Source organism: Porites lutea, chromosome 6 (assembly GCF_958299795.1).
Source record: "Porites lutea chromosome 6, jaPorLute2.1, whole genome shotgun sequence".
Lineage (NCBI taxonomy): Eukaryota > Metazoa > Cnidaria > Anthozoa > Scleractinia > Poritidae > Porites > Porites lutea.
In genome coordinates this window covers 33,128,801-33,152,143 of record NC_133206.1, presented here as the reverse complement: position 1 = coordinate 33,152,143, position 23,343 = coordinate 33,128,801, and the positions used below count along the sequence as shown (strand labels likewise).

At 37.4% G+C, this 23,343-nt stretch overlaps 2 protein-coding genes across 3 annotated transcripts; one reads left to right on the top strand and one right to left on the bottom strand.

The window, feature by feature from the left end:
* Positions 1-455: 455 nt before the first annotated feature.
* LOC140940987 (gelsolin-like protein 2) lies at positions 456-12,551 on the bottom strand. Its single transcript, XM_073389942.1, has 14 exons — positions 12,394-12,551; positions 12,113-12,202; positions 11,132-11,224; positions 10,290-10,382; positions 9,391-9,485; positions 8,666-8,735; positions 7,484-7,588; positions 6,291-6,356; positions 5,788-5,821; positions 4,642-4,709; positions 3,339-3,450; positions 2,726-2,817; positions 1,779-1,883; positions 456-610 (listed from the first exon to the last, which is right to left on the bottom strand). The coding sequence occupies exons 1-13, from the start codon at positions 12,472-12,474 to the stop codon at positions 1,794-1,796; spliced, it is 1,089 nt and encodes a 362-aa protein (XP_073246043.1). The 5' UTR covers positions 12,475-12,551; the 3' UTR covers positions 456-610; positions 1,779-1,793.
* Positions 12,552-13,106: 555 nt separating this feature from the next.
* Positions 13,107-21,358, top strand: LOC140940343 (nucleobindin-2-like). Of its 2 annotated transcripts, none has more exons than XM_073389290.1 (7): positions 13,107-13,700; positions 16,311-16,499; positions 16,857-16,947; positions 17,409-17,467; positions 17,612-17,704; positions 18,693-18,923; positions 19,304-21,358. In XM_073389290.1, exons 1-7 carry the CDS (start codon positions 13,260-13,262, stop codon positions 19,403-19,405), a joined length of 1,206 nt encoding a protein of 401 aa, XP_073245391.1. In that variant the 5' UTR covers positions 13,107-13,259; the 3' UTR covers positions 19,406-21,358. The 2 variants fall into 2 exon arrangements, with proteins under 2 accessions (XP_073245391.1, XP_073245390.1); XM_073389289.1 differs by having other exon boundaries at positions 19,301-21,358.
* Positions 21,359-23,343: the final 1,985 nt, after the last annotated feature.

The following is a 23,343-nucleotide window of genomic DNA, read 5'->3' as shown; positions in this document are numbered from 1 at the left end:
CAGGGGTGGATCCAGGGAAGGGACCCAAGTTAACATAATATTCCCTCTTTCCAGGAAATAAAACTGACCTCTCCAATAATGTGTCAAATAATACGGCATTTTTTTAACCCTTGGTCCCATTAATGACAAGCAACTAATTTCTCCTTTAAATTAAACTGCTCAATTAAGGTTCAAGGTTATGAGAATGCAGTTATACCTATCTCTGTACTCGACTTTTTTTTTAACCTTAAATGAGGCACGTTTGAGGAACAAGCCACATTTCCTAGCGCAATGTTCGTAAGAGTTGTGGCCGGGAGGCCCTAGGGATCAGCGAACACATCACACAATACTATTTCCTGACGTGCAACTAAATAGAGGGTGTAATGTCTGCTTTTACTGAATTTGGACAAAGAGAAACACAAATATATTAGTGAGTTACGGCTACAAAAGTGGATACAAATAAATCAGCAGAGCAGTTTTAACAAAATGCCTTTATTTTAGCTGTTACTTTTACAAAAATTGTAGTTCTGCATCAGGGCCTGATAAGGACCCTTACTACAAACTTTTATCAAAATTAGTATCAAAAGCCTCAGTGCATGTCTGGCTGGCTTCATTCTTCTTTGAAAAGAATCTGGAAATGAAATGAATAAAACATTCATTTTTGTTTAGCGTTCATACCTCCTAGCTCGTCAATTATCCCTAATACCGCATAGGCTCCCATGCAGACGTTCTTACGCTTGTCAATGTAATCCTCTCCACAGCGAGGACAAAACCCTAAGAACGTCTGCGCATGAAGCCAAATGCTGTTATAATTTGAAACGATACAGTGTATAGCTACTGACAATCATGATCCTTATCTTGTGTCCCTGAAAATTACTTAGTTCAGTACATCGTGCCGAACTTGGATAAACAAGTTATAAGTGGTACTAAAAAGGAATGTATACGTGTAGTAATGAAAGTGTAAATGATCCTCGCACTCATTTTATATATATTTTCATTCATGAATATAAAAAAAAAATTATTAGATATCTCAGCTCTCAAATTCTCAGGGTTACACAACAGTTGATAGCCCTCAATGAAGACTACGTCTTATACCGTTTTTGAAGCAATCGATTGCAGTGTACTATAGTGGGCTAGTGAGCTAATAATGAGCTTACACCAATTAGTAAAATCCAACTCGTGGTCTATCATCAATGCTGCGTTCTGATTAGTTGAGTTACTACTAGGCTATATGTTATAGCCCACTAGTAGCTAAAAGTGCCGGCTTTTTGGTGGCAAAAAAGGAATTAAGGACTAGCTTTAACTAGCTAAAGTTGTTTTGTCTCGATATTTTTTGACCAACTAGTTGGATTTTACTGAAACAATTATTCCTCTCGCCCTCATGGCCTCTGAGTCAATAGCCCATTTGGCCTTCGCCTCATGGGCTATTGACTAAGAGCCCTTTCGGGCTCGAGGAATGGTTGTTAAATATCTTTCCTGGGTACCCAAGCATTTCAAGACAATAAAAATACATTAGTAGTAGTAATGATGATGATGATGAGAACGACGATGACGATGACGCTGATAATAATGCTTCAACACTTGTATTATGTTGCCTTCCGACATCAGCACTGGAGAGGCCGAAACAGAAAAGATCAAGAAATACCAGGATCTGAAGAAACGGGTAGGAGGGTCCTGGGAAAGCGAGTTTGACAACTTTGGATGATTTGGAACGATTGCACCCAGATTGTACCGGGATGCAAATCCTAGTGGGCATCTTTAACTGATGTGTAAACCTGGTTGTGCCACAAAGCTTTTACCTTGTTCATATCCATTTAAAATGCATTATCAAATTTCTCGCACTTTTGTCCCTCTGACACAACAGTCACTGGCACAAATGGATGTTTAGTGTTCATCAGATAGTTCTAAGTGAAAAAATTTCCAGGTTAGGGTTGGGCTATATAGTTTCGAATTTAGGTTAATAATGTCTTATTAGGTGTTAATTTAAAAAGTTATTACAGTCGTGTATCATGAAACCCCTTAACCAGGAGCCCATAACTCGAAGACTGCACTCCCTTGTGCCTGTGAAGCGGCTTATTCACAGACCAATCTATTTTTAGATCAATTTTCCTGCGCCTTATGACTATTAAATAAGTCTTACAAATCATTCAGCCAAAACTGGAGACCAGAAAATAGTATTTTTGATGTTTTGCAGGCATTTACTTTTTCTTTTTGTCATTATCATACTATGGATGTGTAATACAATGAATGATGCTTTGATTTTCGTGGGAAAAATACCGCAAAATACTGCTAAAAATAAACGGATTTGTGAAAACGTCATTGCATAGGCTAAGTATGGCAGTCCTTCTTCCCTTTGCCCATCGCTTTTACCCCCCGCCCCCCCAAACACACGCCTGATCACATGTTACCCTTCACGAAGCCTTCTATCTGTTTCATCTGTCAGTAACATCTCTTTATGCATGTTTCTACAATTTAGTTCAGTTCATGCACAATAATTGATTAACTTGGAAACTTATGTGTAAATTAGAGGCTGAGCCTGGTGGGTCCCAAGAGGATTATACAGCAAGTTCAGAACATTTTCTCCCTTTTCAGTGCACAGAGTAAAAGAGCATAACAGGGATTTCAATTCACTTGTACATAACGTGTTCATCCATGCAAAAGGTCAGTTTAGGAACATGAAATATATCTTAGTTCAAGAAACATCTTGGAAGGATTAAGAGAGAGGTTCCACATCCAAAATACTTACATGAGCGTACTGTAGGCCTTTGTGTCTTTCATCAATACTAGCTTTCTTTCCAATCCAGACAAAGCATTCCTTGCCAGTGTCACAAATGAACACTAAAAAAGGTAAATATAATTATAAACAATAATTGTTATTATTGGATGAGGGTTTTGCGATATCTACAATAATAAAGGTCAAAGTAAGTGTTATTATCAGCTTAGGCTTGGCGAATAACACTTACTTTAACCTTGATTATTCTGGATATCACAAAAACTGAACCTAATAATTTATTGTTCTGTTGTACATCCATTGTTTTGAAGAGAAAATGGACAGACACAGCATCGCATGGAACATAGTTTGACATTGCTTTTGGAAATTGTGCATTGCAGGCACAACCTACAGAGTAGTCACTTAATCTGATAGCGGATAATTAACTAATATGAAGGTTGGGCTAATTACCAAAATTAACTGTAGGCTCTTAGCCAATGAGAAAGCAGATACAAGCACAATTTACAATCATCATCATTACACAACATACAATCCAAACCTGAAAGTTAATTTAATCTCCGCGTAATGTGATTTAGACCACCATAAATTCAGTGTTATTATACCAATTTGAACAAAAGCATTTCCTTACCATCGTTACTATCCAGTTTTCCTTTTGAAAAAATGCCTTGGTCTTCCAATTCCAAATGCCCACTTGCATCACTTAGTTTAAAGATAGTTTTCTTGAAGTCATCATCTCCAGGCTGTAAAGAAAATAGTAAATCAAAGTGAAAATAATCTACCAGGGCTGGGGTGGGGGTGGGAACCTTTCCCCATCTACTAAGTCATTGAGGGAGCCCAAGTCACTTGACAAATTTAAAAAGGCCACCTGCAATGTAACAATTTGATTAATTGATAGTTAGTTCTTAGTAAGTTCTAATTTAGTTATAGATTTGTCTTTTTCACTTAATGTTTTATAGTAGGAGGACCCCTCTCTAAAGCACTTTAGGCTTATTTAATGAATAAAATTATTGATAGTTAGTTCTTAGTAAGTTCTAATTTAGTTATAGATTTCTCTTTTTTGGTAGGAGGACCCTTCTGTAAAGCCTTTAGGGTGAAGTAGGCGTCCTCATTAAACATTGTCATTATTATTACTATGAAGATAACCTTTGGCTAGTTTGATCATAAATATGAATAATAATAGAAACAAAAGAATTTCTAGCAGTCACAACAATAATTTTTTTTGGACACTAGGCATTGGGCTAGCAAGTTTAATATATCACTTGCCCATGAGGACAAGCCACTGATCGAAGAAAAAACTGAAGTGTTTCAAAACATGACAAGTATTTGCAGCCCATCCTAGAATTTTAGAACTTTCATGACTCTTTATCGAGTCCAGACAGAAATTTTCTGTTCTTGAGACAAAAGAAGAGTTCAGATTTGCTAATCTCTCAGCACTACTGTTGGAGTCAACACAAGTTCCACAGTATGAATCGCAACCAAGGATATGTTTTCTTTCCAACTTAGTTGAAAACTTCTTGACCTCTTATGGTACATCTTTTTTGCTTCATGTTGTGTGTGGTCCTTTGGTAAGCCATGAATATCTGCCTTAGCATAACTGGCCATTTTCTCAAAGTTAGTTTTTTAAAAGAGCTTCTTCATTCTTGTGGTAGGGCCTCCAGGACCTATCGCCTTCCCACATCATCTGATCTGCTTTTAATTTCCCGTAGCACAGTGTCAGAGGTCAGAAGGTATTGGTGTAATCCAATCACTTCTACCTCTATAATTTGGATGACTGTCATGACACACCTCAGTGAATGGTTCTGTGTCAGGCATATCTCTCTCTTGTCCCACTCAAACATTCCAAACTACGGCAGTTAGCCATGAGAAGATTCAGTCTATCGCTGTTATAATATAACCTTAAATATGTGAACTGTCAAGTATTTTTTCTTTACCTCCATGTCACCTGATGGGTCTCCAGAAGGAAGTACCTTGTCAAGATGGAACCCTAAACGATCATCATCTAATGCAAGTCATAGTACAAGTCAATGTTAAAGACATCATTACAGAATCATCAAAGTATCATTTTTGTTTTTTAACTTTATTTACAGTCAAACTTATATATTAAACTTTAGTGGTCACCCTCTATTATGCAGTCACTTGCAAAACCTCTGGAAATACTTTCCCTTAATTCTGTGGTTCCAGAAAATATCTATACTCCAATAAGAAGTGAATTTCATTTGCCTGGATTTTCCATTTCTATTATAAATGATTAAATTATTTGAAGGAAGATCATTGCAGTTATATACACAACTTATGCAGTTGCGAAAAGAAAGCCTGAAACTGTGATGATCATCCTTCAAATAATTATTCACTTCGCAGTTCACATATATGTTTTTCATATATTCATAATTTCATCATCATCCTTTCACAGGTTTATAACGAACCAATTCAGCGACCTGCTCCCAGTTGGCTTGTGAGCTTAATATTGGTAGAGAGCTACACCGGTATCGCAGAGGTCAAGGGTTCGAATCCCGTACAAGCCTGAATTTTTTTCAGGCTTTCTTTTCGCAACTGCATAAGTTGTGTATATAACTGCGATGATCTTCCTTCAAATAATTCTTCAATCCGCAGTTCACATAATTATATGTTTTTCATTTATTCATAATTTCATTAAAAAAAATGGTGAAGTTGAACTTATTTATGTCTTCAAGATTATGATCTACCAGGTCGGTAAGTATCAAAATTTAATTTGGAACTAAATTCAAAAATGAATTTGGAAAAGATCACTTGGAAAATCATTTAATCACCCAACTGCTCCCCCTGTGGAATATCATGGGCCTCTTAGAAAACCACATCCCAACCATGGAATTTCCAATTGCCTCCATGGTGGAGGTATGGATATTTTCTGGAACTGCATAAATGCGGGGTGACAGCTAATAAATATGGTTTGACGGTATCTATTATTGATTTTCTAATTCAAAAATTTGGGCAAAAGCAACTTTTCAGCAACCAACAAACTTGTGGGAATCACACTGATAAATTTATAGGGAAAGGGAGTGAATTTCACTCAGTTAGTGGGAACTGAAATTTGAACTTACCAATAACCTCTGTTTTTACACCTCCTCTTTCAGACTAAAACATAATTACAAGAAAAATAATAAAAACTAAAAGTAAAAATAAAGGAAAACGGGCGAGGGTCTATAGAATAAAAAAAAAAAACAGAGTCAATGATAGTTTACTATTTACAAAACTGTTGCGGAGAATTCAGTTGGAGAGTAAATGGAACAAGATCACATCCAGCTCTTGGGTCATTGCAGTGAAAAACTTCCAAGAGAAACAGAATTCCTGAAAAGGTGGTCCTGTATTCCCAGCCAGAAAGTTTCAAAGACAAATTTGTGTTCCATATCTTCAAACCATATTCAGGCTTAACTGCAGCTGCTTTTTGGTACATGAAACTGATTTGTGCGAATGGTATGCATGATTCCAGGATGAAATTTAGCAGTCCAAAATATTGCTTAAGATTTGCCCAAACCATGAATGGACCACCTATGTAGGTGACCTCATTGTTAATAAACCCTCTTAATGACTTATTGGCACTGACCTCCAACTGTTGCAAATACTGTGCAGCTTTGATACGCTCATCCTTATCAGACTGACTGCCATTGATCTTAAAAATACAGAATATATTTATCTATAATTATTATCATCTCAATGCAAACATGCAACATTGGGGTATAATTTCCAGAAAAATCTATACTTGCAATGAAGGGAATTGATGACTCAGAAAAATCAAAATCCCAAGTTTGGTTTTGGTGTCCAAGCAATTCTTCCTTAAGGATCACTATGTCTTAAACCTTTTTTGTTGATCAATAAATGACTTTGAAAAAATGTGGTAGACTATAGAGAAACTTGTACATTAAGGTTACCTTTGTAGTAAATATATTAATTTTTGTGGAGACCAAATCCATTAACTACATGTTTTGAATGCAATATTTGTTGCCTAAATTGCTATTATTAATTATGAATATCTATTTTTAGAAAAACTGGATCAATAAACTGTGTTGCTGTCATTGTACAATAAAATGGAAGAACAGTGAACATCTTCCAAGCATATAATAATAATCATGGTCTTTTTTGGGAAGATTAATCTGTCTGTTGTAGTTAATTTTTTATCTCAGGTAATTTTTATTTTTCCTTTCTTTCAACTTCGTTAGCAACATTACCATACCAGGAAACAAAGGAAAAACAAAAATTACCTGAGATAAAAAATTAACTACAACATATATATGTTACAGGTCAAATTTGATTTCAGGTTAACAATTTTTAACCTAGACTGATTCCTATTTTCTTTTGTTTTCTAGGGCTAGGAGACATTGGAAATTGAGAATCAACCCAGGTTAAATCAAAATTAACGAGAGGACAACCAGAAGACCAACAACTACTTAGAGAAGGACAGTTGAGAAAGACTGAAACCAAGCAGGGTGGAAGAGCTGGGAAGTAGCCAAAGTGGTTGCACAAGACAGAAAGTGTTGGTTTGACAGCACGGATGCACCTTCTCGTGCCATGAGACATGGTGATGATGATGATTATTATTAATGGATTGAAGAACCCTACCCGGGACCCTCCTTGATAGCACCCATTTTAAATGGGTGATAGTACCTTATATTTTGTAACCTTTTCAGTAGTCCTGTATCCACCCATTCAAATGTATGTCAATGCATGTTTGTGTCTGAGTGTATGTGTGAGAGAGGTAACAAATTAATAATGACTGAACCAGGTAGAATTGGGGCTTACCTGCCAAACTTTTAATCCAGTATCAAGGACATAGACATTATCAGGGGTGATGCTTTCTTTGCAGTAAGGTACCTGTGTGATCACCACATTGCTCCTCCGGCCTCCCTGCAAGAAACCATTAACAAGGGTTACAGACTGATGTAGGTGTTTTACCAGCATTTTATGGACCACAAAAAGTCCAAATATTTGAATTTCCAGGTCACTCCACTGGGTAGTGGACAAAACACTGGCCTCCAGATCATTGACTACCCCCATGGACTACCCAAATGGACTACTCTAAAATGGACTATACCACTGAAGTTTAGTGATTTGGGTTAAGGGTTAACTGCAAGAGTGCATCAGTTTCCATTTAGGGTCTTAAGGGTCTATACAAGGAAAAGTGGCCTCAAACTTGACTCACCCTACCCACCATAAGAGTTCCAGTAGCTCAGTGGCTGGAGTGTCCGAACCAAAACTTGGAGGGTCATGAGTTTGATTCTCACCTGGAGCTCGTAACATTTTTCTGAGCTTTCTGGTGTTTGAATTTTCCTTCTTCTTTAATAACTTAGCAACCGTGATGCAGTTTGTGTTATGTTTCTGTACCCTCAATGCTCAGGGATGTCATGATCATTAAGATTTCAAGTTGCCAGGTAAATACAACAAGTAGGTGGGGAATAAAACAGCTAGGGATTTCTTTTGGTTGTACATTTCTTCCATTTACCTATGAAAGAAGCCGGGGACCACGCTCATAGTAGGCGGGGGAAATCCCTAGCACCGCCTCTTAATGACAGCTCTGAATGCTAATACTCCAACCGCCCTAATCTCCTAGCATAGACATCACATGGTGTGTGCAGATAACCATAAACATTGCAATACTCAAAATACTTTCCAAGGACTTTTACAGGTCCCTAGAGTAATTTTAAAGCACTACTTCATCTCACTGCATAATTCTCAGAGCTATGCATTTATCCAGCAACAACATTGGTGATTAAATGACTTTTTTAAGAGGGTGGCTGAAATTTAACAGGTTTTTAAGACTATGTAAGCCAAAGTTGACGTACAGCACTGAGGTAATGTAAAAGGCTTAGATAATAAAAATGCAACTGACCTTGTTCCAAAAAATTAGTTCTTATTGTAATAATGACACTGTTCAATGTTGATCAGAATTCATCAAACACAAAAATTCAAGACATTTACATGTACCTCATCATTAAATTGCAATAAACGTGGCTTGTACTCTTTCGGCCCAACTCTTCTAAAGCCAGTGTCAGCCCTAAAAAAAAAAAGGCAAAAGGAACGCCATTTGAAGCTGGTCTGACTACATGTACTAGCTTTTTCTTGTCAGTACATCTGGCCAATAAAAATCCCAAAACGTTTTGTTTTCTCTCCTCCCCTCTTCTTTTGCCTTTCTTCTCCATTTTTTTCCTTCTAATATTGCTGGACAGTTATTACTCATCTGCATTTCAGCATGAGATGTTTCCCTGAAGTTCCAGGGGATTGTAAAGGTATCTTGAAGGAAGCACAGGTGGGAAGTTGAACAAGATTTTCATTGGAATTTTCTGACCGGTCAGCTTTACCTTGCCTATCTGTCAAGATGGTGTCTAGGGTTCTTCAAGTTGATGGCATGAAGAAGCTACTGCTGTACATGTGGGTGCTGAATTATAGTTTCTGAGTTTTGAGCTAAAAAATGTTCTTCTCTTTTTTGACCTTAATCTTTATGGCTTTTTTGATGATGTGTCAAATTCACACATGCTTTGATTAACACAAGAAAGAAAAAGCTGTTGTCAAAATATATCTCGTTTGTAATACCATCACCTGCAATTCATCAACAATACAGGGTTATATGGTAACTTATAAGAAACCAAGGCAACAAAGCCCAGGAAAAAACTCACTAGAAATTATTCAAAACTTGATAATTATTAACGTACCCTCCATCCATAGTTTCCAAAACTTTGAAGTAAGATTTAAACAGGTCACTTTCAAATTTCATGACCTCACGGTGCTGAATAGGCTTATCATTCAACTACACAGGAAAGAGACATGCATGACTGAGTTATTATTTTATTATTTTAAACCTGAAATCAAAATAAGGATTGTCACTAACATTTCAAGTTGCCGTGAGCATGCAATTAGTAGGCGAGGAACTAAACAGCAGCCCTAGCCTTTAGCCCTGGGAAGGGCGGGGTTTTCTAGAGTTTACAGTACTCTCCTTAAATTTTAGCTCAGCAGGTAAGGGACCATTCCTGACTGGTGAGGTAAACATATGTGCCAGAGGAGTTTTAAATTTTTCGTTCTACCTATGGGATTTTTTGGGGCAAAAAAATTTAGCAAGTATTTTTATGGGTGCATTGATTTAAGCAGGGATTTTTGAGGGGTATTCAACAAAATCTGATAATTGGTGTAGTACTGTGCAAGTATGTTGGCTGCATCTTTCTGCCGGATAAAGTACAACCAGACCTGTTTTGTGGTTAATAATTAAATATTTATAATGCTTTCTATTGATAGAGTATGGGAATGGGATTATTGTTGGTCCAGGATTTTTTTAATTTAGTTGGAAACCCCAGGGATTTTTGGAGAGCACAAAAGAGGCATAAGAGTTTCTTGAGGCACAGCCGAGAGCTACTCTAGCCTTTTGAATAAACTAGGAAAAAACACTAAGAATCACAGGCACACAGGGTAAAAACAAGCACGATGAGCCCATCTTTTTATTGCAGTTTTTCAGTTTCCTATATATGGCTGTCAATTATTGTGCAAAGTTTAAAAAATCGGGATAGTACAGATCCTTTTCAAGGAATGAACAAAACAATAAATAATTGACAAAACTCACAAAAGTGTCCAGTTCAACAGTTTTGTATGCTGCTGTTCCGTACTCGTCTTGTGTCGACTCTTTTCCAATCCAAAAATGGACATCATACAAAAGCTGCAAAATATCATTTATAGGGAAGAAAAGAGGCACATGTAAGGACAGGCTCAGAGTTGGCCACAAAACTGTATCAAGAACTTGCCTTTAATTTTGGGCAAGCTGATTTTCTTATTTTCATCTTACTTTGATTGTGCTTTGTGTTTTATGTAGAGGTACAAATGGAACTATAGCGTCTTTTAGTTTTGAGCTATTTTCCAAGTTTAACCAAATAATTATTGGTTACAGTGTGCGTATGTTAGAACCTTGCATATTCAGGGGTCTAGAAGCTGGAACCTGGGTACCAGCACCCGTTTACTCTGAGCACAGTGCCCACGTTTAAACAAGACAGAAAAGCTGATTCAAATTCAAACTATTAACTTTCTAACTTTTCCTTCCTGCATATCTTTAGCTTCCCCCTGACTTCTTGTTAAGGACAGAAAAATTTTTAAGTTACTGTTGATTAGGTACAAATCTCTTAATGGTCTTGCCCCAGTGTATATTAAAGAGCTGTTACATCATTACACTCCTCGCCATACACTTTGTTCTAGTGATTCAAACCTCCTAGTTATCCCCAAGACTACTATGTACAGTTACTTACGGTGATAGATCTTTTGCAGAAACTGCTCCGAAGTTATGAAATCAGCTAGTGCTTGCCATTAGACAAAGTAACTTTGTTGTTAGTTTTAAAAGGGCTTTGAAAACCTATCTGTTTCGGAGTTTTTAAGAACTTTAATTATAACTATTTTAAAATTGAAACATTTCTCTACCTCATCACTTTCCTTGTCCTTGTACGTGTTGAGGATGATGTATGAATCACCACTGTAGAATTTGCCATAATCTTCTTTGGGCCAATCTGTCACCTTAAAAAGTAATAAAATAATAAAATTAATAAAATTAATTTATTGGAGAATACAGAGCTAGTAGTTCACATCATCAACCCATGGATGCAAATCTCGATAGGTAGGACTGTCAGTCACATTTTAGTGATTTGAAAACCTAGACTAGCTCCAAGTCATTTAGACAATAAATTAATATTATTTGTATTGATAGCGATAAAGCAGATATTGCACCCTTAAAGTTCTAGAAACAGAACCACGCCTCCAATCACTTATTTACTTATTAAATAAGCACAATGACACTGTTATGCTGTTAAGCAAAAATTTAAATTATGACATAAGTTGGTCTTATCTGGCCAGTCGAAGTTTCTTTTGACACCTCCACACAACTCTAGATATATTTATATAAAAAAATGCATCCAATATTTGTATAGTTATGGCCAGTTTCCGGGTATTTTAATACAGTTTACTACTGCACAAAATATTTTAATGAAACCAAGAAAATGCATATTATTGATGTCTTGGTCGTCGACTGCTGGGACCACAATTTAATCTGTATTGTGACCAGCTGATGCACAGAATTGTCCAGAAGAGAGAATAGTATACCGAAAACAAAAATCATGATTCTAAAAATGACCATTGTCTTTCACCACTGCACTCATCTGCATTGCTGCAACTTAATGTAACACACCCATATCACACCCGTCAAATGGAAAGTTCCAGCAGAATATTTTCCTATATTGCATGCATCATAAAGTTTGCATTTTTTTAAGGAAAAAGACTTTGTGAGCTAAGTTAGGTTTTGAAAATCTTACTTGAAAGATGAAAAGCAAGAAACCAATCAGTGCTAGTATCAACAGTCTATTTAAGTCCATAAATAACAAACAGATTTGGCTTTTGAGGTTGCTCTACCTTGAATTTAACGATCCGCCAAATTTTCAAACCAGGACTTTCACCAGCTCCTTCCCAAGCTTTTTCTTTTCCAGCAGCTTCTCTTTTCACCTGTTACGAAGACAGTAAACAGTTAATTAGTTTCTATTAACATAACATCACATGTACATGTACGATATGCTTAGCTACCGTTCGAGTTGCCTCGGATCTCTGTGCGTCGCTAAAATAATTTAGTTTAAAGCCCAAACATGTATCGCTCTGTGACAAAACAACGCGGGCTTTAACAGATCTCAAGTTCTCACATTTTTCTCTACATCCGAGCCAAACAAAGCCAAATTGCTGTCTTTCCAGTCATACTTTTTCGCCTTCCTTAAGCCAGACATGTTCGCTAGGAAAAATGAACGTATGTACTGACAACAAACCGAGCAGTTCTGTCTGAACACAAATGAGCACAACTTTCACTCCTACGTGAATATTTATCTAAACTCACTGACCTATAAAACGAAAGCATGTTATTTGATTGGTCAGACAGGGCAAATATTCGTCACGCCATATAACTTGTTTTTCTATTCCCTTGCGAGGGTTGTCCCGCGGGTATCGACGCTCTTTCAGGGGTAGACACCATTCATCACGGACCTGAGCGCTCCGGGGTAGCGAGCCGGTCTCTCTTTTCTTAAGGCTTTTTTTTCTTTTTCTTTTTTCTGTAATCCAGGGCTGTAATGTGAATGTTTCCACGTCTACGGGAAAATTGTTTGCTGCCGCAGGTGGATAACCATCACGAAAGCCAGTGAACACTCTGGTTTTTAACACGCACGCAATTTTTTAGTTGTTTTCTGGCTCTATTATATGATATTTAATTTTTGTTACATAGCAAAACTGTTAGTGTAAATGGTGTTAATAAAGGAGATAAGGTTGAAAAAGCTGAAGAGAGCTTGAGCTGCATGTGGCTAGAATTGCCAGTTTTTCATGAGGACTGGGGCTGACCACATTCGTGCCATGTGACAGGAGATCTGGTGCTTCTATTGTGCCACGTTTCAGAAACCAACAAGCGGTCTTTCCTCTTGATTTTGATTTAATTTTCGGCAAATAACTGTGTTACATCGAGTGATCCCCGTGGAGCAAAAAGAAATATCCACTGTTCTTTGTTTTCCGTGGCGAAACATATAAAATGTGGCGCAAGCCAGTGATTGTATGTTGCTTTTTGATCGGGTTGGCCATACTTTGTGTTGCTCCCCCTGTCAAGAAGGAGAAGAGAGTGAAAGCTGAGACAGAAGGTGAAGAAAAGGGCGATCCAGAATACGCTCGTTATCTAAAGCAGGTTATTGAAATTTTAGAGAATGACGATGATTATGTAAAGAAATTACTAAACGCCTCTGAGGAGGAATTAAGAACTGGACAAGTTGCTGATGATTTGGATCTCGTGAAGCACGATGTGAGGACAAAGCTCGATGAACTGAAACGACAGGAAGTCGAGAGGCAGCGAATGATTCGTCGACAAATGAACGATCATTTAAATGGGCTCAAGGAAAGAGAGTATTGGAATCCTTTATTTGATGATGAAAATCCCAACTTCTTTGGACCTGAAGATTTCAAGAAGCTTTTATGGAAGGTAGGTTTTTGTAACATACGTTGCATAACAGGACTCTTACCTAAAAGTAGCAAAAAAATTAAAACGGTTATGTAGAAAGCTGGATCAATAGAATTGGTGAAAGCTATTGCAAATTTTTCGAGCAGAAGGTCTTGAGAAAACGCAAGTTTGTAGAATTCCCGTGCCTGAGCAAATACATTAAAACTTAACGTATCAAGATAAGTGAGGAAATTTCCTTGCTATCCCTCATTTTTTGTCAGCCTCTTTGAGGAGGGAAAAAAAATTCCAATGGGTTGTGACAAATACAGTAGAACCCCGGTAACTCAAACTCTAAAGGGAAACAAAAAACAGTTTGAGTTAGTGAGGAATTCGAGTTATCCAAGTTTGAGTTATCAAAGTTCTACTGTAGGGGGAATTGGTGTTACAGTCGAGGCAGGTCAAGCGTACCCCCTAAGATTCTATTAATGAATTGATTATTTGAAAAATGAATCCGTTAGTCGTTCCGGTAACTAGTATCAAATTCAAATCGGCATTCCTGCATGCATACTGAGTAGTGAATATTTTACGAGAACTTCTCTGTATTTGGTCAGATTGAAAATCTTCACATGGGTTAAATTTCATAGAAGACATTTACATCAAATTCAGGGAAACTTAGCTGGTAGAAATTTCGTAACTGAATTGCGTGTGAATTCACAGCTCATTACACATGCAAGAATGTAGACATGAATCTGAAATCTACAAATACCAACAGATTCAACTTTCGAATAATAAATTCATTTATGTAAACTTGGGGGGTATGCTTGACTTGGGTTGACTGTAAAACAGAAGGTCCACAGCTAAGCTGTTCATTGTTATTAGAGAGCTTAAGCAGTGAATGTTTTTGAGGTCACGGACGTCAGGAAGGTTGTGCCTGGTCTGGATCGAGTATGGCATTTGTGGCGCGAAAAGCGAAGATTAAGCAATGATTGGTTTTGGCATAACATGAGTTATGGATGTCTTGTTGTCTTGTCCAGTTATGGACGTTTTGTCTGTGAAATGTCTTCACTCATGACGTAGCATTTTGAATTTCAGAAAGATCTTTGTCGCTGAAGGGCTGAAGGGGACTCGTACATTTTATTTGCCCCATTCTCATGTGAACATTTCATCTTTCACATTTATTCGCCAAGCTTGAAATGCCGTCACGTACTATTTGATTGTGTAGAACAGTGTGTTGTGTATCGAACAAAAATTACCATACATGATATCGAAGTTTAGCAGTCGATTCTATTTGCAGTTTCATGAACCACAAATGAGATTTAGTTTGCCATTCATTTTCAAAGTTGAATGTGCCAAATATCACAAGGCTCTCGCTAGAAAATTTTTTCAGGATATAATAATATAATCAACCCGATGCACAAAAATATGCAGTCATAACATTTTCATTTAAGACTTTAATATTTTTCATTGTAAACAAAACAACAATTCATGCAGTTGAAATTAACGGCCGTTAAAAGTTACAAGAAGATAGAGCACTCGGAAATAAGATGTTTGTTCATCTGATGATGATTCACATGGACAAGAAATTGAGTAAATCTTGCATAAATCCCATAAATTTTGCCATCTTCCATTTCTGCACCCAGTTAGAGCTAGCTGGGTCATGCTGCCTGTCAAAAACAAATTAGAATCAGAGACTGTTTAGCTGATGTTTACATCTCTGAAAACTCTGAATGAAAAGCAGAAGAATTTTCCTTGGTTTTAGGCCAACAATTTAACCACAATATCTTAAATTACCAAATAATTTTTACCCAAACGCGAACTTTCGACTACTAGAATCTCACGTTCTATCTTGAACTTCAAAAGTGGCGTTCTGGGGTCAGCAGCCTGACCTCATGGACCTAAACACCTGTGCAGTATATTCCACTGGCGTGAGTGACTTTCGGTTGGCATTTGTGACCTCAAAAACGTCTGCTGCTTAAGCTCTCTATTGTTTAAATGTGCCCTTGTTTGAAGAAAAACTGCAACCCACTAATTAATAGGCTTTTGAGTAGCATTGAAGGGGGTTGATGGAAGGGAACACAGAGCACTAGCAGAGTTGACAGGAAGGACAAATGGCCTCCTTTCACCTCCGTGTTTCTCAGTGATGGATTAAATGACCCTCTGAAGAGCGATCATTAGCAAGTAAGGAGGAGATGGCCATAGTAGTGAAGTTTTTTGTGGGCACCATTCTAAGCTCACCAAATCTGACTTTGTGAGCAGGGAGAGCTCTTCCTTTACATCACTGTAGTGCAACACTTATGACTTACTTGCCTATCTTTGTACAGTGTAAATGGGGCACAAAAAAGTGACTTGGATGGGGTAGACTTCAAGGTAGACTGTAATACAGCAAATAGGCAGTGGTACATCTCCAGACTCCAAATATATCCCAATAAATCATTTGAAAGGAAGCCATCCTGCTTTTGAAGGCTGAAATGGTCTGGCTCCGGTTGTTCAAATGTTGGGTAGCGCTATCCAGTGGATAAGTGTTAGGGAAATCAATTGTGTTATCCCCTGGATAGAGATTTGTCCATTGGATAGCGTTATCCACCTTTTAAACATCTGGGCCCTGTTGAATAACATTTTTATATACAATATTATAAATGTTACTAATTGCAGCACCATGAAGAAATGGATAAGCAAGATAAAGAACGCAGAGATGAGTTCAAAAAGCATGAAATGGATAAGGAACATAAAAGACGAGAACATCTGAAAGACCTTGATGAAAAGGCACGCCAAGAAGAAGAGTTGAGATATAAAAAATTACAAGAGAAGCATCATAATGCATCCAAGAACCTTCATCATCCTGTAAGATGATTCTTTTTTCCATTTTTTACTGTATCTTTTAAATACCTTTGTGGTTACTAATATGAATTTAGATCAAACTACTGTCTCTTACTCTTACCTATTGGCAAGGACATTTACCACAAAATTGCATTCAGGTTTTCCTTCCCCTTAGCCAATTTATCAGTGTGTAACTGCAAAGCTGAAAGTGATCAAGACTCCCAAGTTAGCCCAGCCCAAGTTATTTGCCAGAGGGGTACTCTGGAAATAAGGTCCAGCTAACTGCACTTAATAAGAGAGTAGAAGGTGTAGAAGTGAACACCAAGCACGGCCATCTCAACATTCAATAAATTGACTTCTATGATTTTCCCTTGCTTGCAGGGAAGTAAGGCTCAGTTGGAGCAAGTTTGGGAAGAAACCGATGGCCTTGAAGCAAAGGATTTTAATCCAAAAACATTTTTCAAATTACATGGTATGTGCTATGGTGTTTTGCAATTATTCTTTTGTAGTGAAGTCTGCCATTTTAATTATTAGTGCCAAAAAAGAATGATACATATGTATAAAAAAATGCAATTTTGTAAGGTATTAAGCATTTGTAGGAATGTCTTGTGTCAAGTCTACATAATGTAGATGGTGAGGAGAGAATCTAAATATAGACTTCAAGGTTTCTAGATACATGTATACAGGGAAAACATGCTTTCAAGAGGGTGTCCAAAGAGTGATTCTGTGAAATTGGTTGGAGTGGTACCCACAAAAAATAGTGAATTTGGCTGAAGAAGTATTGAATTAACATTGCATCCTCCTATGGAACTAGTTTAATAGAAATGACTCCTCTAAAAGTCCAGCAAAGTGTATTAAACAAATAATAAGGGAGGACCATAAAGAACAACCTGATACATGCAAATGATATTACATGAGTTTCTTTTTCTGCAGATGCAAATGGTGATAACTTCTTAGACACTTCGGAGCTAGAATCTCTGTTTATTAAAGAGGTAAGGACAGTATTTTTTATTATTAAATAAAACAATGTTCATTGTACCATTCCAGTCCTAGTAGATGCTAAAACCAAAATTCTCAAAAATCCTAAATTATTTTCCTTTGCTAAATCTTGTTTTTTGATGTGGCTTGTACTTCAGGTTGATAAACTTTATGATGAGAAAGATGAAGACTATGATCCAAGGGAAAAGGATGAGGAGATCGCAAGAATGAGAGAACATGTGATGTCTGAGGTAAGTGAAAATTTGAGTGGCTATTGAGTACATTCTTCAGAGAAACCAAACTTAAACCAAAAAGGTCAAGATGGTTTTGCATCACTGGATGGTTTGCAAGGGCCAAAAGAGCCAGTGATTAATAGTTGGAGTGTTGGCTGCTATCTGTCTGTCACCTCTTTTTTAATCAGTGATAGATGTTGTGCAGTAATTTTCTTTTGCCTGATGATGCGCTAATTTCCTTCTGTAGAGCCATGAACACTCACTAGATAATTCATGGTTCCTTGTTTTTGCACTTCATAACAGAGCTGTCATTAAGACGTGGGGGCCAGGGATTTCCCCCAGCTAGTATGAATGTGGCTCCTGGCTACTTTCATTGGAAAATAGAAGAAAAATAGAACCAAAAGAAATCCCTAGCTGTTTGATTCCCCACCTACTTGCTGTATTTCCCCGGCAACTTGAAATCTTAGTGACATCCCTGTCACTAGATCTTCAGCATTATTTCTCTCAGCCATCATTTCTCTCTTTGATTATTGAAGCATCAATCCTCATATTAAGGTGTAAAGTTCATTGTTGGTTTTACAGTGTAAGTGTGGCCTAAGGGCCAAAAGAGCCAAAAGAGCCAATGATTAGTTACTAAAGAGTTAGAAGGCTGTAAGAGTGTTGTGGCTCCTAGAGTTTTCTTCTCTCCCTACAAACCAACATTTCTAAATTAAAGTCTAATCAATCAGTGATTTAAGAATTGCTTCGTTGATCAAGAGTATGTTAAGCAATAGCCCATGTAATAAAGAGAATAGTAATTATGATAATGGTGATGACTATTATTATTGTTAAATGGATTAAAGTTGTTACAAGTCGCTGTTTACAGACAAGGAGGGTTTAGTCAATTATTTTTAGTCTGGGGGCTGGAAATCTCTATTATTGACTGCTTTAATTACTACAGACTTGGACTAAATGAAAGATTGATGCTGATTTTCATTACTACTGAACTTTATATGCTGTATTTCAGATTGACAAAGATAAAGATGGTTTTGTGTCACTTGATGAATTTTTGCGAGCCAGCAATGGTGATGAGTTTGAAAAGGATGAGGGTTGGAAGAGTGTTGAAGAAGAACCTCCATACACTGATGAGGAACTAGCAGAGTTTGAGAAACAGCTTGCAGAAGAAGAGGCCAAAAGAAGAGAAGCTGAAAAGCATGCAACAGATACCGCTAAACATCTTGCTGGTGGCGTTGTGCAGGTTGGTAATTTATTACCCCATGGCAGGTTTTTTGTGGCCCATAACGCTAAGAAAACTGACTAATCTCTTCCTGAGTGTGTTATGTACCTTGTATACCTTACAGGGCATTGAATCTAACATTAATGTACATGGTGGCTTTCTGTAATGTTTCATCAAAGCAAATTATCACTTGAAAGGCATTTGAATAGAAGTGACATGAAAGGTTCTCATTCTGCTTGATAGCCAATATAATATTAGACACTGAGGGGTCTTGGGAAGGGATATTTTCTTTATTAGTGGCAAAATAGGCAACTTCTTTTCATGTTTTTTCACATTTGAATACTGGCAAGTATCCTAGACCATTAAAACATGCTTTTTAAAACTTTTTTTCTTATAAGCAGGCAGCAGAGGCAATCAATAAACATGCGGAGGGATTAGGAAAGCAAGAACAAACACATGATGAAACTCAACAACAGGAACAACAGGAACAACATACATCTTAAGGAGCTTTACTACTGAAAGAGAAAATAGATAATGAAGGAAGTTCAAGAAGCACGTTGCTAAAGTGTATACTCTCTGAGGCAAATCTAGGATTTTAATGACTGCTGCTGAAGTGGAATTATCTTGGTTGGTTTAGGCCCTGTCAACACAAATCAAGACATTCTTGAAACCACATATTTTTTTAACCTGGATTTGTGTGTATGGGGCCTACAACCCCACTCCACAGAGCAGTTTAAAAAAGATGCTGTTTTGTTGAGCGGATTCACTAGTTTTCTGTGGATGGAAAGCTAATTTGTGTAAAAAATACGGGGTTTCAAAAACATCTGGATTTGTGTAGACAAGGCCTTAGAGGCATGCTTCCCGACAAAATTTTGAAATTTTAGTCCACAGAAATGTAGTTTTCAACATTTTGCCGGGGAAATCACAGTCTTAATTGCTGAAAGTGAATTTGCATCTTTTTGTAATGGTCATTTTTGCAAAATGAGGCATTTTTGAGACATAAGCAATTTTATCTTAGGGTTTAAACCCAACCACCGCTAGATCAGATCTGCCAGAGACTCTTATCAGTCTTATCAATGACTTTTTAGATGAATATTGTGCCATGTAAGCAAGTCACTTTTAATCTAATGCAAATTTAAAACCTTGGTTTAACTGAACTCTTTTGTTACTCACATTTTGTGGTTAGTTTGAAAAGAAGTGTAGGAGACAGGCTTAAATGACAGAAGCAGTAAAGATGCTGCCCTTGTTTAGGGAGACAATTAATTCATTTTCAAGAAATTTGTAGCCCTGACCGGACAAACCAGGAATAAAGTCTGTTCCTACAAACACTATTAATAATAATGTCAATAATTGACATGAATGTATTCTAGTAGGTCTATCCCTGAATTGCCTTTGATAGGTCATTTCTCAGTTCCAAAAACTATCACTTACAAAGCTAGGCTAAGTGCAAAACCTTTCTTGTGAAAATGAGCTTGATTTGCATGAGACTAAAAAACATTTTTATATCAATGGCCTAGCAGTTGGCCTTGCTTTTAAACAGAGGCTTTGGGTAACACGAAAATGGCCTAATTTGGGTAAAATAGATCAGTGTGTTACCAAGAGTGACCAACATCAATTTTCTCCTAACAATGTTAATACTTACTACTCAAGAGAAAAGGTTATGAGAGTTAATAAAATAATCAATCAAAGGAAAATGCTTTGATCTTTTAACAAAATCTCTCAACTTATTCTTTGAGAAATGTATGGAGATCAGTCTGGAGAATTTTCGTGTGGATATTTGAGCTTAAAAGGGTTAAGATTGAGAGCTAACTATACAGTGCAACTAGTTATTATGGACAGCAGCAAATACAGGCAGTTTACTCAAAGTGGATACGAACCCCCTACCTTTGTTGTAACAACATCTCCGTAACTCTTGTTATCTTGTTGTAGTTCCTTGCAGTTTATAACTGCCCTTAAAAGACAATGACACACCAGTAGATTCGTTCCTATAGAAACCCAAACTTAGCACCTGCATAATGCTTGCATTCAACTTAATCTGTGCTTTAAATGTGTCTGTCATGAAAGTTAATGCTTTGTGGGTTTGCACTTGATTTTGTTATAGACTTTTCAATAGGTAGCTTTCTTTTGTACAGGGCCCTCTTTAAATTATTAGCACTTATTAATAAGATGTCCTTGTACGAAATGTGCCCAATATTTAAAAAATAGATGTGATGGAAGGAAACTAATATAATGTGTACAAAAACCTTCAATTATTCTCTGTTCATCAGCCAAGAGGCAACCAAAAAGTGTCTTCAAAGTACAGTAGTTTTTGTCATCTGCTATAGGTCTTATTTTAAACAAAACAATACTAATATCATGGATTTCAATCTCAGTTATTTTTGTGAGCAAAGATTTTGTTCGTTTTTACCAGAAAATTAACTTAATAAATCAATAAAGACTTTTGATTTGTAAAAGTAGCCGAGCATTTTGTTATCTATTTGTTTTATTATTATTTTCCAGATGAGTGAAGGGTCTGTGATTGAAAAACTGTGGTGTAAATAAATTATGCCTGTGATTTTACAAATTAATTAAACAGTTGCGTGTGGAGGAGGGTTCAGGTAAAACAACAACGGCTCTACCATCAAGAAAGTCATAAGATATTTCATGTGGAAAGGGGGGTTGTTGCTTCCTGCGAGCAGTGGTTTGACTAGGCTAGACGCCTGGTGTCGCCAAACCATGTTTAGAGTGAAAAAGAGTGAAAACTTTCATAAGGCAATGGAATTTAAAAGGTGGGATTGCGTGATAAATCTCTCTCCACTGAATAGCACAATTGGTTTCTCTAATACATATCCATTGGATAGTGATTTATCCGGTGGATAGCGCTATCCGTCTTTTGAACAACCCGGGCCTGCAGGCTGTTGGGGGATGGTGGGGGTGGGGGAAGGGCGCTTTGCCCTTCGCAATATAGGAGGCATGCATGTGTTGTGGTTCAGTTTTATCCTTGGTTCAAAGCTGATTATCAAACATTTCCATACCGGAAAACAATGAAAAATAATTATTTAAACCAAGGATGAACTTGAGACAAAGCGTCGCTGTGGCTATATTCAAGTTTCTCTTGTGTAGGCTCCAACCTAAAAGTTTTGATTCTACCCTATAAAACCTGCGGGTCGTTTAGATTTAAAAACATAAAGGAGAGAGAGAGAAATAAAAATAAAATTTGGTTGTTAAAACTGTTTTGGGCTGTCGTTTTGGGTCTCTAACACATTTCACAAAGGTTCTACAGCAAACCTTCAAATTTGGCAAATGGCGTGATCGATTTTACATTTTCAGCGTCTAAAGTGGTTTGTCTCTTGACTCTATGGAACACTTAGACTTGGCGAAAAAGGTCAGATTTGATCATTTTTCTCGTGATTTGGAAAAAACAATCTTTTTTTGCTAGTCGACTTTGTCATTCAGAGACCTACTAAAAAGGCAGATTGCTTTCATTTGTCGACCAATTTTTCAACAATTTACCCGTGAAAAAATAAGCAGTTCTTCCTCAATGATAAGTATGAAAATTGGCTTCAGGGAGTTTAAGGGAAGGGGAAGAGATATAATGTTGAAATATACAAGACTTTTAATACTCACGTTTTGGTGTTACCTGACTTGGTTGACCTTGGTTGTTTCTGTAAAACGAAGAAGACGCGCGAAAAATTGACCACCGCGCGTGACCTTAACACGTGACCGTTTCTCTTGCTCAACTCTCTCTGAAGTTTTGCAGGACATTGCAGGACCTTTTACTTACACCCATATATCATCGGTTCAGTGCCTTTTTTCGGGGCTGGGATAACCATGATAGGACCGAGCACTGAACCTCGGATTTCCTACTGCCATCAAGGGGAGAGGCCTGGGGGCTGGGTTCAACCCCCGGGGGGTACTTTAGGACTTTTTGGGTGGGGATATGCCGCTGGGACCCTAGCCTATTCCAGAGCTAGTTCAAGTGAATTTTGCTACCCTATACTAGACTAAACTCCCCAAATCCCCCCTATCCTAGAGTAGCTGTTTTCCAGAAACAACTGAGGTCACTAGCACAGTCCAGCCAAAACAACACCAATTTGATTTTTTTTGTATTCTTGAGTGCAATTCCCGGTTTCCTTAGTCTAGATTAAAATCTTCAGCCAATTGATCAGTTTAAATGGAAAATGATACCCTCTTCTAGACCCAAACACTCTGATTTATTTACCCTATCCCAGAGTACACTGCTTGAAAACCATATACTTCACAGCGGCACATACCTATATAGCCCATGGCATGGCAGTACCCCCCCCCCCCCGGGCTTCCACCGCATTTTGGCTTAGATAGATTGTGCTCTAAAAGGGAGCATAATATAGTGCTCGCAGTGCTCGTATATTTCTAAAACTATGCCAATAATTATGCCAACTGCAAGGTCTGCATGAGCCAACATGTCCAACCTCATGGTCTT